General features: G+C 49.8%; 1 protein-coding gene across 1 annotated transcript; it reads right to left on the bottom strand.

Annotated features, from left to right (window-relative positions):
• Window positions 1-2,126: 2,126 nt before the first annotated feature.
• Window positions 2,127-14,994, bottom strand: LOC119807815 (aldo-keto reductase family 1 member B1). The gene is made up of 10 exons (XM_038319970.2): window positions 14,725-14,994; window positions 9,930-10,097; window positions 9,173-9,289; window positions 8,148-8,225; window positions 7,732-7,854; window positions 7,212-7,318; window positions 6,829-6,910; window positions 6,237-6,320; window positions 5,301-5,383; window positions 2,127-2,527 (listed from the first exon to the last, which is right to left on the bottom strand). Exons 1-10 carry the CDS (start codon window positions 14,788-14,790, stop codon window positions 2,485-2,487), a joined length of 951 nt encoding a protein of 316 aa, XP_038175898.1. The 5' UTR covers window positions 14,791-14,994; the 3' UTR covers window positions 2,127-2,484.
• Window positions 14,995-15,221: the final 227 nt, after the last annotated feature.

The raw sequence follows: 15,221 nt of genomic DNA on the forward strand, positions 1-15,221 counted from the left end.
TTATGAAACAACCCTTATGAAGAAAAGACACCATAGGCAGCATTTTCTTCAGTGCTCATTCCCTGAGTTATTGAATAAAATCCTAAAGATGGAAAACAAAGTTTATCAGGAGCTGTCCCTTCCTGTTGGGTGTGTTTGGCAGAGCTCAGCACCACAGATATGGGGCTGTTTCCATGGAGGAACGAGCCCTTGCTTGGCATAGCTACATTCCTGGGTACCATTTGACAGCTGTGAAGGAGCTGTGGGTTTCTGTCGCGCTTGGTTATAATTGATATGAATATCAGGAGTAATGACTGACATGTTTGTTTTATTAATTTTTGCACGTGTGTGTGTGTGTGTGTGTGTGCGCGCACACGGAGGTCAGAGGACAGTTTGTGGGAATCAGTTCTTTCCCTGCACCCTGTATGTCCCAGGGATCAAATTCAAGTTATCAAGCTCGGCAGCAAAACACCTTGACCTGTTGAACCGTGTCCCTGGCCTGGATGCCATGTTTGAAAGGGGTTTAATATTCATGACATCATTTAATCCTTATGTCCACTATAAGCATTTTTTTAAAAGATTTATTTTCTTATTATGTGTACAATAGTCTCAGTATTGTTTGCATGTATGCCTGCAGGCCAGAAGAGGGCACCAGATCTCATTACAGATGGTTGTGAGCCACCATGGGAATTGAACTCAGGACCTTTAGAAGAGCAGGCAGTGCTCTTAACCGCTGAGCCATCTCTCCAGCCCTCACTATAAACATTTTCTAGACCTAGGAGACAAAGGCCGATTATGTAACTTGCCAGTCAAAATGAGTGGAATTGTAGTTCGAAGAACACAGTTACAGAATCCTTGGCCTTGAAGAATATGGACTGGCAAGTGAACAGGCTCCTCCTGGAGTCTGAAATACACCAGGGGAAAGCCGGGCGGTGGTGGCGCACGCCTTTAATCCCAGCAGAGGCAGGCGGGTCTCTGTGAGTTCGAGGCCAATCTGGGCTACAAGAGCTAGTTCCAGGACGGGCTCCAAAAGCTACAGAAGAAACCCTGTCTCGAAAAACCAAAAAAAAAAAAAGAAAGAAAAAGAAAAAAGAAATACACCGGGGGTTCGGCTCCACTTACTGACAGTGCTTTTAGTCTTAAAATAAAAACTCTCTTCCTAGTTAGTGATTGTCCCTATGTTCTCAGTGTCTTCTGGCCAATTCTTAACTACCTGGAAAGTTAGGAATGGAGATTAGCCAGGTAATAATTACACTACAGGTGGTATGTAACACTAGCATTTAGAGAGGTGGAACCTGCCTACTCCAGCAAGGGGAACTGGACCCCTGGGTGCTAGAAGCAGGGCCATCCAGTAGCCTGTGCAGGAGGAGCTCATATAGAGGTACAGAATTAGTTCTAGGTCCTCCTCTGGAGAGGCCTGGCAACCGCTGGAGCCCAAGTCACCCTCAGGGGTTTCATAAACGCCAGTAACACAGTCACCGACATGAACAACTGGTCTACTATCAGTCAGCAAACTAAGCCAGAACAGAGCCATCAGCTTATGAAGCCTCAGGTCAGTGTGACCTGTCTCTCTCTGCCTTGTGTCAGCTGAATCCTGGATGAGGAGATGCCACCATAGAAGCCAGCAAGGGCATGAGAGGCCCAAAACCTACTCCATAACCTCAGAGTGTTCACCATATCCAGCAGATGTCAGCTCTTGTGCCTTGTTTCCCTCTGTCTAGATGAGGGGCTCCACAAAAAGCCTTGTTTTCCTCAGGTAGAGCTGCCTTTTGATTGACCTTCAGAGAGAGGAGGGCCACCCAAGTAATATGTGACATCAAGGAGCTTTATGTCCTAGCAGGAAGCCCTGGCTACAGCGACAATTGCCCAGAATTTTGTGAACTCTTAAGATCCCTGGGTATGACCTGGCCAGACTGCTCAGTCTCCAGAGGCAAGATCCTGACACACTCTGTTTAAGTTCACCATGTCACCAGGATGTGGCCCAGGATGCATCCCACCCCCAACACTAAATGTCGTGTTAGCATAAGGGTCCTCATTTTGTTCACAGCTCATCAGCCTGAGCTTGGGTACTCAGGGAGGGTAGGCCGGGAGTGGGGCAAACGCGGACTAGTGTTCCGCAAAACAAGAAAAAATGGAACACCACCAAATTCACAAACGCAGTTTTTATTTGAGGAGAAGAGAAGTCTGACCAAAAGGATTACAGTTCTGAGCACTTAACTGTTAGTGGCACTAATTGGACTATAAATTTTGCTTCTCTTTGGTTGGAAAGGGTTTTTGTGTTAAACGTTCTCCAGAGGGGTAAGAAGAAAGGTCAAGAAAGGCTGAAGGAAACCCCTCAGTTATTGAGAATGCTCTCCAGGGCCTATGTCAAACTAACAGGCCGGCATTGTCTGAACCTCAAGGTTTCACCCAGTGCAGAGGACACAGGTCACACTACACCTGCAAGGACAGATGAAGCAGGAAGAACAGGTACAAGTCGCTGGGGGAGAGCAGGCATCTGCAACTTCAGACTTCGGCATGGAACGGGTAATCCTTGTGTTTAGCACAGCTGTCAGAAAAGAATACATGTGCCTTACAACTCAGCCGCCTCCAAAAACTGCGTTCACTTACTTACTGTGTGTACGTGTGGGGGTGTGCATGCAACAGGCCGCATGTTGGGGGTCAAAGGGCAACTTGTTTGAGTCAGTTCTCTCCTTCTACCATGTGGGTCCCGGAGATAAAACTCTGTTCATCAGTATTGGTTCCAAATGTCTTAATACACCGAACTATCCTGCCAACTCTCAGAGAAAAGTCTTCGACTGTAATAAGTCACCTACAGAGAAATGATGTCTGGTCAAGCAAGCCAGTCTGAAGACTCTTCTGATCACACACATACAGCAGGGAGAGCTACTCAGCCTCTAGGCTCCTCTTGTCTCATGACGTCATGAACTGGCATGCATGTGAAGAACTGCACCCAGCTAACTAGGCCTGGGGGCACACTGGGCAGCAAGATCCGATTCTTGCCTCCTAGCAACTCAGACTAGTTAGCAGGAGCGTATAGCATCATATTGACTCAGGACAGAAAGAGCAGAGATAGCAAGGCAGCAGAGGTTTAAAAGCTGTGTAATGCTGAATCCCAAAGGGCAAGTCAAACAGCAGCAGCTCTCAGGAGAGAGGAGAGGGCACTTCCTTGTCATCTGGAACAAAAATAAGCACCAAGCAGTGGCTGGGGATTTGCTGCAGGAACCAGGGGAGAGGCTGGCATGTAGCCAAAGTTCACAGTCTATTTGGTAGGGCCAATGCCATATACTAGGAACAATATGGCAAGAGCACTGGAAAAACTGGACAGGTAGGCTGTCAAAGCCTGCACACGTGTGGGTGATACACACACACACGAAAAAATAAATCCAGTAAGTTCTGCAATGATAACCATGAAGTCCCAGCTGTCTCCTGCTCTCTGGAGTTGAAAGGGCAGGAGGGTAAACAGAATGTGAAGAAAGGTTGTTATGTTACTCCTCAGAAGAAGCACGTGTTTTCATTGTGTCTGAAGTCCTTTCCTTCTATGTTTAAGCCAGTGGTCCTCAACCTTCCTAATGCTGTGACCCTTTAATATAGTTCCTCATGTTGTGGTGAGCCCCCAGCCATAAAATTAATTGCTACTTCGTAACTGTAATTTTGCTGTTATGACTCATAATGTAGATATCGGCTATGCAGGATATCTGAACAGCAGCTGCTGTGAGGTCATTCGGCCCACAGGTTGAGAAGCACTGCTCTGGGCAAAAGGGTATTCATTGTTTGCTTCATTCTTCCCAGACCCCTAATGCAGCTCGACTGTGATAAACATCAGAGGTCAAGGGTGAGCCAGGCCAGGAATACATTACTCTGCCTGAACACCCAGAACACACAGCTCTCCTGACCCACCTTTCTTTGCATCCTGATGAGTCTGACACCAGCAGGACAGGCTCATTGTAACAGTGTGTGAGTCCATGGGAGGGCTGGCATATGGACAGTTAGAAAAAGCTTCCTGGGACGTCTGGCAACATTAAAGCCAGCCTCTTCCTCCCCACCCCGACCCCAATCCATGCCCACTCAGTATTGCTGATGCACAGATGTTTCTAGAATAGCAGTGCAAAGTGCAAGGGAGGCAAGTAGAGATGGAGGGGTCAGTTAGAAAGACCACGGTTTGTCCATCCCCAAAGCGTCAATGTAAAGGTCACAGTGGCAGGGGATGCAAGACTGAGGACTACAGGTTCTAAGAACTGAGCGGATGCCACAGGCAGGAGATCCACTTCTCTCTTGTCCATTAGAGTCAAAGCAAGCAAACAAGCAAAACCAAAATGATCTTCATGTTAAAAGGGTAAGTGTCTTTAAGATATTAGGAAGGGTCCTGGTTGGGGTTCCTGGGCTGGCTCTGTTTCTGGCCTATTTAGAACCCGAGGTCCCTGTGATAGCAACAAGCACGCTGGCAATCTCAGCCTGAGTCAGATGTTACTGCCTAAGGCACACGTGGTAGTAGTAGTCACCATGTAAACCGTGAGCAGTGCAGAAGGCAAGAGAGAGCAAGAGAATGTAAGCAAGAATCAAGGCTAGGAAGAGAAAGAGGCATTAGGGCCATTGGGGACATAGAAGTTGCTTAATTTTTTTTTAAGATTTATTTATGTGTATGAGTGCTCTATCTGCATGTTCAACTTTATGCCAGAAGAGGGCATCAGATCCCACTATAGACAGTTGTGAGCCACCACATGGTTGCTGGGATTTTAACTCACAACCTCTGGAAGAGCAGCCAATGCTCTTCACCACTGAGACATCAGTGTGGGGCTGGAGCTCCCCCAGAGACTGTTTCTTAAAGCACGCATGTTCCCAGGGACTTGGGAGTCCAAACCTCATTTCAGAGGGAAATCAAGAAACCAGCAAAGGTAAAGCTGAAGGGCCTTGGTGACTGAGTGGCAGTCTAGATCATGGGGCTTTCTGGTATCAGGGCTATTCTGAGCCCAGCGCCAGGGTCTTCCTATCAAACTCTTTATTAGGGTCATTAAGTCACAAACAAATTATTCTAGGAAGGTGGGCACCAGTTAAGCCTCTGGGATCCCCGGAGTTCAGAAAAGCAACTAAAATGTCCAAGTTGAACCAACTGTGCTCTAGCAGGAGGAAGGGACGGGGGCAGGGCTTCTGGCAGCTACCTTCCCTGGCTTTCTGCAGTGCTTCCTGCTCGGTGCGGATGAGAGACACGGTCTGTGTGAAAGCAGGATGGGCTGCACTCAGAGCCCCTGGGGCCTGGAGAGATGCTGCTTACTCTACAATACTGGGCGACATCAGACAGTGTCACCCTGAGACTCACTCACCTCATCAAGGCACACACCCTCCAGTTCCTGTTGTAGCTGAGTAGAGTGGCCACATCCTCCTTGCTCAGCTCGAAGTCAAAGACCTTACACACAAACATGAGAGGAAGAAAAGCCATGAGCCCTGCGGTGAGAGCGCAGGAGAGAAAATGGAACTTCAAAAAGACTTAATTACTCTCCACAAGAAAGTACATGGCAAGACTGCTACATACTCTTGTGATTACAGCCATGGAAAATTATGCAAAGAATGCACAGTAAGATTTAAAAAAAGAAGAAGAAAAAACACTAGGTCAGTATTTGGAGATTTGTTATCTGCCTCTTCTTTCCTAATACTTCAGAATAAGAGGTGAGTGATTAGCCCATTTCTAACAAGACAGGCCTTTCTTCCCACATCTTTGCTCAGTAAGTGGCATGGTCTTGGAGGTATTGACTAGCTGCTGGTCATGTCATCAGAGCCACCCTAACCGTGGTCTATGGGAGACCACCTGGGGCTGACCGCCAAAGAGCTACACTTCCTTGGCGGTGCCATGCTTTGAGCCAGACCTCAGCAGAGCGACCAGAGGTTCATGGGACACCAGGACTGTCCTGAAATAGCTTTCCCCAGCTTGCCCTCTCAGCCTGAGCTGTTGCGGTGGTGGTGTTCTGAATGCCACACTCCTGGTGCCAGATATTCCCAAGCCCTGTTCATGACTACTTAGGCATTTTATAGTCAGTGTAGCGATTTCATGGAGCACTTACTGCAGAAGCAGGCACCACAGCCCTGTGTCAAGTGCTATGTGAGCCGCAAGGACTTGAGCTTCACAATAGCTCTCAAAATAGGGATTATTTGAATGCGGTCAAATGACTTGCTCAGAATCACAGCTGGGGAAGAAAGAGGAACCTGAGGCCCCTCCCCGCCATATCATGGAGGGAAGCTGGGTCTGCCAGCTGGGATCTTACCTTCAGGTTCTCAGCAATTCGTGCTGGTGTCACAGACTTGGGGATCACCACCAAGTTCCTTTGTATGGGGAGGCGGATCAGCACCTGTGGACACACCCCAGGCACTGTGTTATATTCTCAGTCTACAACTGCACAGGTAAAGAGCTTCTGAGACATCTAGTGACACCCACCAGTCAGAGTTGAAGCAAGGTTCACCTCTGACTCTAGAGTCCTCCTCTGATGGCTCAGGCATATCACAGGGCCACAGTAATCACTGCACTATCCATGGGACTCACGGGAGGAAGAGAACGTCTCCCACACTGCAGATAGTAAGAGCTATTTGTAGAGGGATGAGCTTTCATAAACACTAGTAAATGCTGTGTCAATGTCTAGGCTCTCTATAAAGGCAGCAGGGACAGAAACTATCATTCCCAGACTACATGGCAATTAATCTTTGAAAGCTCAGATCTCTGTCCTTAACACTGTATTCTAGGACTCCAAACCATACTTCCAGAGAGGGCTTTATGGAGTCAGCTCCCTCCACTCCTGACTAGCAGGGACCAACAGGAGTGTAGTTCAGGCAACAGTCTTGAGTACCTGGAAGTGGCCATACCTGGGCTGTAGTTTTATTGTACTTGGACGCAATTTCCTTAATCCTGGGATCCTCCAGAAGAGAAGGGTCTTCGGGCTTGGCCCTGGAATAAACGGTGAGGTCAATAATCATCACCACTGCCACTCAAGGCAGCTGGCCACCCCAGCCCTGACCCTCCCTCTGAGTTCTGGGTGGTTGGCCAAGCTCCTGAACTAAAGCTGGGTCATGATCCACCTGCTGACCTTTGTAAGAGAGTGTTCATCTTGCTCCTAGAAACATCAACCTCCCAGGAAGCCCAGTGGCCCCAGAGAAGGTCTGCATGGCAGCACACACGTCCTCTCTGGGATATCCAGTCATTCCTTTTAGTCATTCTGATTTCCAACAGCCACCCCATGGATGCTCACCAGGGCCTGTCAGGAGAGCCAAGGGGACTGTATGCAGTCACCACGATGCCTTTGGAATGGCAGTATTCAATCAGCTTCTCTTGAGTTAGGTACGGGTGGCACTCGATCTGCAACACAAACAGGGTTGATTGTAGCAGTGGACACAAGCTAAAAGCCCTGTCTCTCCCCACATGGAAATGTCTGCCTCCCAGATAGGCTGTAACAACTCCCTACATTTCCCAGCTGGTGGCCTTCACATTAAGAACAATGATTTTGTTACCAGTGCTCTACAGCCATAAGCCTTGGCCACTTACCAACTGATAAGGGCCCGCAGATCTCGCTAGCTGCCCACTGCTCATATCAGAAGCCACGTTTTTGCTGGCTAAGCCTCAAATCCTATCTAAACCTTCCACTCCCAGATGTGCCTGTCTGTCGTGATAAATCAGATCTCAGGATGTCCTGGGTGATGTGGACCAACAGGTAAGAGCTAGGACTAGCTGATAAATTAGCATGCCAGCATCCTCCCTTGGGGAAGACTCACCTGATTAACTGCAGGCTTGTATTTTAAGCCAGGTTTGTTTAGGATTCTCTCAATCTGAAGAGGGTTGAAGTTGGAGACACCAATCGATTTCACCAAACCTTCATCCACCAGCTGTTCCATGGCCTAAAAGGAAGAGACGGCTATTTGGGTACTAAATGAATCCCCCACAAAAAACAAGGACTAGAAGCATGTCTGTGTCCATGCCCTCCCCATTCACAGCCAGCACCTTAGCCTTTCAGAAGCTGAGAAGGGCACGAAAGCTGGATTGGCGTTGAGGAGACAAAATAGATAACCATGGAGACAGGATGATTTGTACATGGTAAGAGGCAGCAGAGCAGACAGCTCACACCTGGCTCACATGTAAGAACAGGATACCAGCAATAAATAAGGAAGGGTCTCAGCCAGAGTCATCTCACCGTCCAAGTGTCCACAAAATCGGTGTCACTGGGAATCACATTTCCTGATGCATCCAGTGGGAAATAATCAGGCCCAGGCTGTCATTAACAATAAAAACACACATATGCAAAATGATCAGTAACAGTTCTTCACAGACCTGTTTTAATCTTGCAGCATTATAAACACGGAGGGGAGGAAGACAGTGAGAGGCAGATCTGGCAGCCAGGATGAAAAGAACCCAGAAGGTGACCCTGATGGAGGTCCTTGTCACTGGAGCACTGGGGCAGTCAGATGGAGATTCAGACAAGCCCAAGTCTGAGATTCATTCTGCCATGGGGAAGAGTACTGTAGGAAGGAAGGTGCTCAAGGCTGGGAAACTCAGGGCCCCTGTCTCAGCCGGCAACACCAGCACCCTGTTATCACCGTCCCTGCTGGCTCGTCATACAGAAAACAAAGGGTGAAAATCAAGTCCCTCGGGCCCCAAGAGACCACAGTGAGCTAAAACAGCTGGAGGATAAAACCCACAACCTTCCAATCTGGGTAACCATGCAGAAAAACAAACCAGGGGCCTTAGGCAGAAAATGTAGTGATTCTGAGTTCTGCGGTGCAGAGAAGCAGGTTGTAAACATGCATTTACACGAATGAGAATGACCTGGAATGAGGTACAAGTTCCTATGTATGAGCGATGTGTGCGCATGCCTGGAGAAGGTCGGGCAGCGGAGGCTGACTGCACCTGCACCTACGGCCGTGTGCAAGAACACGAGCCACCGTAGCCACAGTCCTCACCAGGACCAAATTCTAGAAGCACCGAGTGAAAACAATGGTGCCTTCCAAACTCCAAAGGGTGCATCTCAGTCACCAGTGGTCCAGATGGTGGGGGCATGAGGCTGCTTTCTAGTACATTATGGGTGATGTTATCGATGCTGGTTCGAGGTCCACACCTCTAGCAGCACAGACAAGAAGAATCAGCCTCCTCCAATGCGCTAATAAGGAAGATAAGACAGTACCTAAGTTGCAGGGACTCAATCCCAGCCGTGCCCCCTACCTTGAAGCCTGTTGGCCAGTGAATCAGGTAGAGGTCCAGGTAGTCCAGCTGCAGGTCGCCCAGCGTCTTCTGGCAGGCTCCTTTCACCATGCTCTTGTCGTGGAACGTGCACCACAGCTGGAGCCAGCAAAGGTACATCTCATCCCCCGGCACAAATGCCGCTTCCCGGCCGGGAGCCACACAGCTCCAAGGCAGAGGACACACCAACTCTTCCCATAACCCTGACATTAGCAGTGGCTGGAAGCTCCCAGTTCATACTGGGGACCCCAACCTTCCAAAGGCAAGAGGGATGGTCAGGCCAAGGGCACCTCACAAAGACCAAACAAGGCATAACTACGGACTGGACAGGCCAACTATAGAAGCAGAGGTGCTAAACACGTTCTAGGTCTACTTCCTGCCAAGCTGGTCCTCGTGGAGCCAGCCGCACCCTCCACTCTGGGCTCTTTTGTGTACCCACAGCCTCTACAGGCCAGCAGTGAAACCCAGTCTGTAAATGGGAACTAAGCTCTGTCCCTGAAGAAACTCCTTAAAAAGGAAGAGTCACCCCAAGCAGTCTCATCAGCACAGGGCTCTCTAATCTACAGGTCCAACAGAGAGATCTATAGGTGAACAAGCACCAGGTCCCCCGTGGGCTTGAGTTGGACCTGGAAGAATCACCTACCCAGAGCTAACTGCCTCCATGGTTAAGTGAACCTGACTGGCAGTCAGGGCCCCGGCTGAGTGTGACTCGGGCCCCAGGATCCTGGCAGGCCGGTACCTTGCTGACGATGAAGAGCTCCTGGCGCTTCACCACCTGCTCCTTGAGCTTCTCCTGGAGGGCCACTCCTACCTCCTTCTCATTCTGGTACACCTGGGCACAGTCAATGTGGCGGTACCCAAGGTCAATGGCAACCTTCACGGCCTCGGTCACCTGGCCAGGAGGGGACTGGAAAGGAAGGAATATAAGCCATAAAATTCAAAACAAAACCGGGCAGAGTTTGCACAAAGCCAAGGAAGAACAGCGGAACCAGTGGTCTTGGATCAGGCTCTTGTTCGGCCACAGTGCGGTAGCATTCCACAGTCAGCCCCAGACGGGGACCAAAGCGTAACGGCACATTCCTTCACCTAAGAGCCTGAGAGCCACTTGCCAGCAGCACAGATTGCTCAAAGCCATATGTATGTATGAGCCCATCACTCTGGAGGGAGAGGCTTGAGAGTTGTGAGGTTGAGGCCAGACTGGGCCATACAATGAGGCCACATCTCAAACAAACAAATAAACAACAACAAACAATCCCCCCTAGCTGAAATCTCAGGTAATGAAGAGCACCATTTCATTTAAATCGTTAAAGATATTTAGCATACAGCAAGAACTCAACTGCCGCTGACTCGGTCAATGAGAACCCAGTCTAGGAGGTGGACACAGACAGATGACCCCTCGGAGGTGTTAGCAGACAGAAGTGAGTGGAAAAGAAGACAGAAGCTTTGGAAAATCACCACCAGAGTTCCAGAACAAAACGTGGGAAGCCTGGCCAGTAAGGCAGAGGACAGGCCTGCATGGCCCGGAGCTTCCCCAGCCCCCAGACTGCACAGCACATTCCCTAGCTGTTCCTGCTTAGGCCAGAGAACCGAACAAGACACTGTGCGGGGCACTGCTGATGAACACAGCACATTCCTTTGGAGAGCTGGGGCAGAAGCAAACGAAAAGGAAAACTCCCCAGGGCCGCCAGCAGCTGCCAACATCTACTTTGTCTGGAGCCCTGTGAACAAAACAGTCTGGGGAGAAACTATGGAACGCCAGACCAAGCCCATCACTGGCACCTGTTGGCAGGGGAGCTTGCTCCTCAGCCAGCAGGGGAGGAGGCTGCCCGGCGTGCCATTACAAGGAGTGAGTTATCTCATTAGATGGTTGAGCAACCTCTGGCTTCCCTGAGGATGACCTCAGAGGGGACCTATCTCCACCCTTCCGTGATTGAAGGAACGGTTTCAGCGTATGCAGGCGAGGGCTCCCCTACCACGGGCTCTGGGGCACCCAGACATAGCCATCGCTGATATTAGCTGCGAGGGGCAAGCACATCTCTGCCTGGGAAAGACAGCGTAAGAGGGGCCTGGTGAGCTGGGGCTCTGCCTCACGGCAGGCACATGCTGAACTCCTGCCAGGATGTATGCGCTTTCATTGGCTCCCTCTTCTGCCTTGCAGTGAGCCTGCTTAGGGCTTGGCAGCACCTGGCTCTAGACAGAGTGCTGGGCACAAGGTCCAGGGATGAGCAAACCCAAACGCCTTCCACAGCCACTCACACATAAACAACACAATTTGAACCAGGCTTTGAGGACTCCATCTCGGGACCTTAACTTACCTGCTAAGAGGACCCTCCTCAGCTAGCGTTCTTTGCTGGGAGAATATGGGCTTACAACTCCCTGGAAAAATGGGCCAAGAGTGACTGAATCCTGGTGACCTTACTTTATAATTCCCAATGGAACGCCAGGTGAGCATCTAGTGGCTGTCGTGGGTATATCCAGTGAGCTCCCACCCTGAACGTGACTTCTGTGCTTGTTTTCTGCTTATGGATAACTTGATTTTTCTTGATTTTCCTCAGCGCGTGAGAGCAGACTATGTTAGCCAAGACTGGCGGATAACTGGCACCAAACTAAAGTCCACAGAAAAGTCTGTGCGACGTTTTCAGGAAAGACAACGACGGATAAAGGCTGGAAGTGCAGAAGCCAAGGAGAAAGCCTGCTCCCAGAGGTCAGAGAAACCCACAGGATGCGCCACCTTCATGCCCTACCCACAGTCACCACAGAGAGCACTTTCCACTGCTGCAGAGACACCAGCCTCCTTTGTTTTGCTGCTGTACGTTAATCTTACAGCTCAGTACCTCAAACAGCAATCCCAAGAGATAAAGACCAAACCTCAAGTAGGACTCCCTCTCCAGCCTTATCGTGCCTGGAGCCTGGTTTTGCATCAGCACTAAAAAAACGTGCTCTACTGTAACTAATCAGTCCACCTGTCCTGATTTTAACACATGGCTCCACCCAGGAGAGATGTGGATCCAGAACTGGCCCTACATAGGATTTTCTTGACTATTTTTGATCCTGAAGATGGAGAAGAAGCTGAGGTGTGTAGCCTGGTCACTCCTATTCCAAAGACCACAGCTCTTCTCCCTGGCCCCAGGACTGTCAACAGAAGCTTGCTTTAACTCGGGAAGCGGCAGGACAACTCTTGCACATTTGTCTTCTAGGAACAGGCAGTACCCCAGGAGGCAAAAATCAGACTTGATACCAAGATCTTGTTGGGGAATAATTAGGTCAAAAAATCGCAAGACACTCATGGTTGGGAGGCCCAGAGAGCATTAACTGGAAAAAGTCTCTCCATTCCTGGCAGCGTTCCTAGTCAGTACAGGGGAGAGACAATGGCCGTGTCCTTACAAAGACTTTCAGCTAGGTCAAAACATTATCAGTCACGGGACACTGGTCTGTATCAGAGGTTAGCTGTCTTAAAGGCCTCCTGGCCACACAATCCTATGGGTGTACTTACTATCCAGTGGGAAAGGCAAGCCAGCCAGGAAGAAACTCCATATAAGTAAGAATGTCTCCCAGCTGCCTGAAATCCGCATCCCTGAGGGAAAAGGGTGTGTGTGGGGGGGAGAGGGTATGCAGGCCCTAAGGGAAGAGTGGATCATAGACTACCGGAGTCCTGCTGTTGGTCTGTAGGGTACCACAGGACCACTGACAAGTTTCTGAAACAAGAAACTGCATCCACGTGCCCTCTCCTGCGACTGCCCCAATAATTATATTGTTTCTCACCTATGAAGGAACATGCACACATAAGCAAGCAGCAGGTTGATATTCTTTTTTAAAAAGAAAAACCTGCAAGTCTCTACTGGCCCCATCCACCTCCTTTCCACCCACCTCCCCTCCACACTCTTCCATACCAACCTCACCTGGCCCCGGAAACACAAGTGGACATGTTCTCTACATAGTTTCCTCTCCAGTGTATTTTTTGACCTTAACCTAACACATGACTTCAGGAGCCATTCTACATGTCAGGCGCTGTGGGAAGTGACAGAAACATCTGTGAAGAGACTAGAAGGATTTAATCATATAAACATGTTATTTTAAACAGCTGTGGCATGCTCTCCTGCAACTGATTCGTGCATTTTTCCTCCTTACACATCTGAGAATTGATCTCCAAATGCTGGCTTGTGAAATGATCTCCTAAAGCTATGACCATGGTTTTTGGGAAAAGGGAATAGAACTAACGCAGAAGAACCCTACTTATACTGTGGGTCAGGTCTTAACTTCCAAAACTTCTCCTGTTGTTAGTTACTGGTGTCTGTGTGTGTGTTGTGTCCTGCAGTTGTGTTAGCTGCAGCAGGGACACCATCTTTCTCATCATTCCCATGCACGGAACTCAACCTAGCATGGTGGTAATTCAATGACACCTCTACACTCACCAGCGGCCCTCTGGAAACACAAGCTGATCTGCCGGGCTAGAAACGCGCTCAGAGAAAGGTAAGTTTACACCGTTTCTTCTCTTCCTCGCCCTATACATTGATTATCCATCTTGACTGTAATTTGGGTATGAACGGACTCTGTCCTGTTTCACACTGTTTGAGCTCAACCCCTAACCATGTTTCTCTTTCCCTCACTGTGTGTAAGTGTCCAGGTCTATATTCAAAGTTTCTTTAAGATCCTGGTTACAAGCTGGGCAGTGGTGGCGCACGCCTTTAATCCCAGCACTCAGGAGGCAGAGGCAGGCGGATCTCTGAGTTCGAGGCCAGCCTGGTCTACAAGAGCTAGCTCCAGGACAGGCTCTAGAAACTACAGGGAAACCCTGTCTGGAAAAAAAAAAAAAAAAAGATCCTGGTTACAGAGGTGAGATGTAACAAATACAAAACCATGGACAAACTACCCTACAAGTAGCTTAAGAACTGGGTTTTTCTCTGCTTCAGTAATGCCACCAAATCTGGTTCCTTGGTTGCCACGTAATCAAATCAGAGACAGCTTTTAGTTTTTAATTATCTGTTCTTTATGTTCTTTTTTTTTTTTTTTCTTTCCTTCCGAATTTCACTCTGGTGTATCAGGCCCTCTTCTCAACCCTGCTGTGTTGGGTTGAGTTTTTGGGGCTGTCCCACCAGGAGCCCTCTTCTTTATCAGTGGGTGGCGCCCAGCAATGCAGAAGCCAGATTAATCCCCAGCGCCTAAATCGACAGAAAAACAGGCGAGTTCCTGGCAAACTCTCGCCTCCTAATTTAATCATCTCAGGCCCATTGGCCCAACTGGCTCATTCCCCAGAGGGTCACATCCGGTCCAAGTGGGGACAACCCACACGTGAGGCTGGGGCGCCACAGGTGCCTGATGACAAAGCCTGGGGCTCGGCTTCTGATCTTGTCGGGTCCCGGTGGGGTGTGTCTCCACCTGGGGCGCCCACGCGCACTCCAGCCGCTAGACCCGAGCTCCACACGCGGGGCCGGGCCCCAATGCGCAGGACAGGCCCCGCCACTCGAGCCCCGCTCAGCGCAGGCCGCTCGGGGTCACCCACGCGGGTGGCGGGCTGTGCCCCTCAGTGCACCTACCTTCCAAGTGCCCAAGCCCAGGGTGGGCATCTTGGCGCCGTTGTTGAGCTCCAGATGGCTGGCCATGACCGCTACAAGCAGCACACCCTAAACCGACGACTGAGCGGCGCTGGCCTCGGCGCGCACCTTTAAATAGACTCAACGGCCTGCAGAAAGGACGCCGGCGATTGGTGCAAGGCTGAGTGAAGGCGCCTTCTCATTGGTCGCTGCCGCGGTCCTTGAGGGGTCGGCGAGGATGCTTCTCCTTTCTAGGTCCTAGCGGCGGCGCAGAAAGCTCCAGCTGCTTTGCTTGCGCCCCACGTGGCAGTGTTTGTCTGCTGAGGTAGCGCCAGAATGAGCCTGTTCTGAAAATAACCCGCAACCTAGAGATACAGAGACTGGGAAGAATTTTTGGTTTCATTTTAGAGCCCAGGAGATGTTTTGTGTCTTTTCCAATCCCAGAAAGGCACTTTTCCGAAATTCTACACGTCTTGTTTTCAATCTGATGGAACAGATAG

Source organism: Arvicola amphibius, chromosome 2 (assembly GCF_903992535.2).
Source record: "Arvicola amphibius chromosome 2, mArvAmp1.2, whole genome shotgun sequence".
Classification (NCBI taxonomy): domain Eukaryota; kingdom Metazoa; phylum Chordata; class Mammalia; order Rodentia; family Cricetidae; genus Arvicola; species Arvicola amphibius.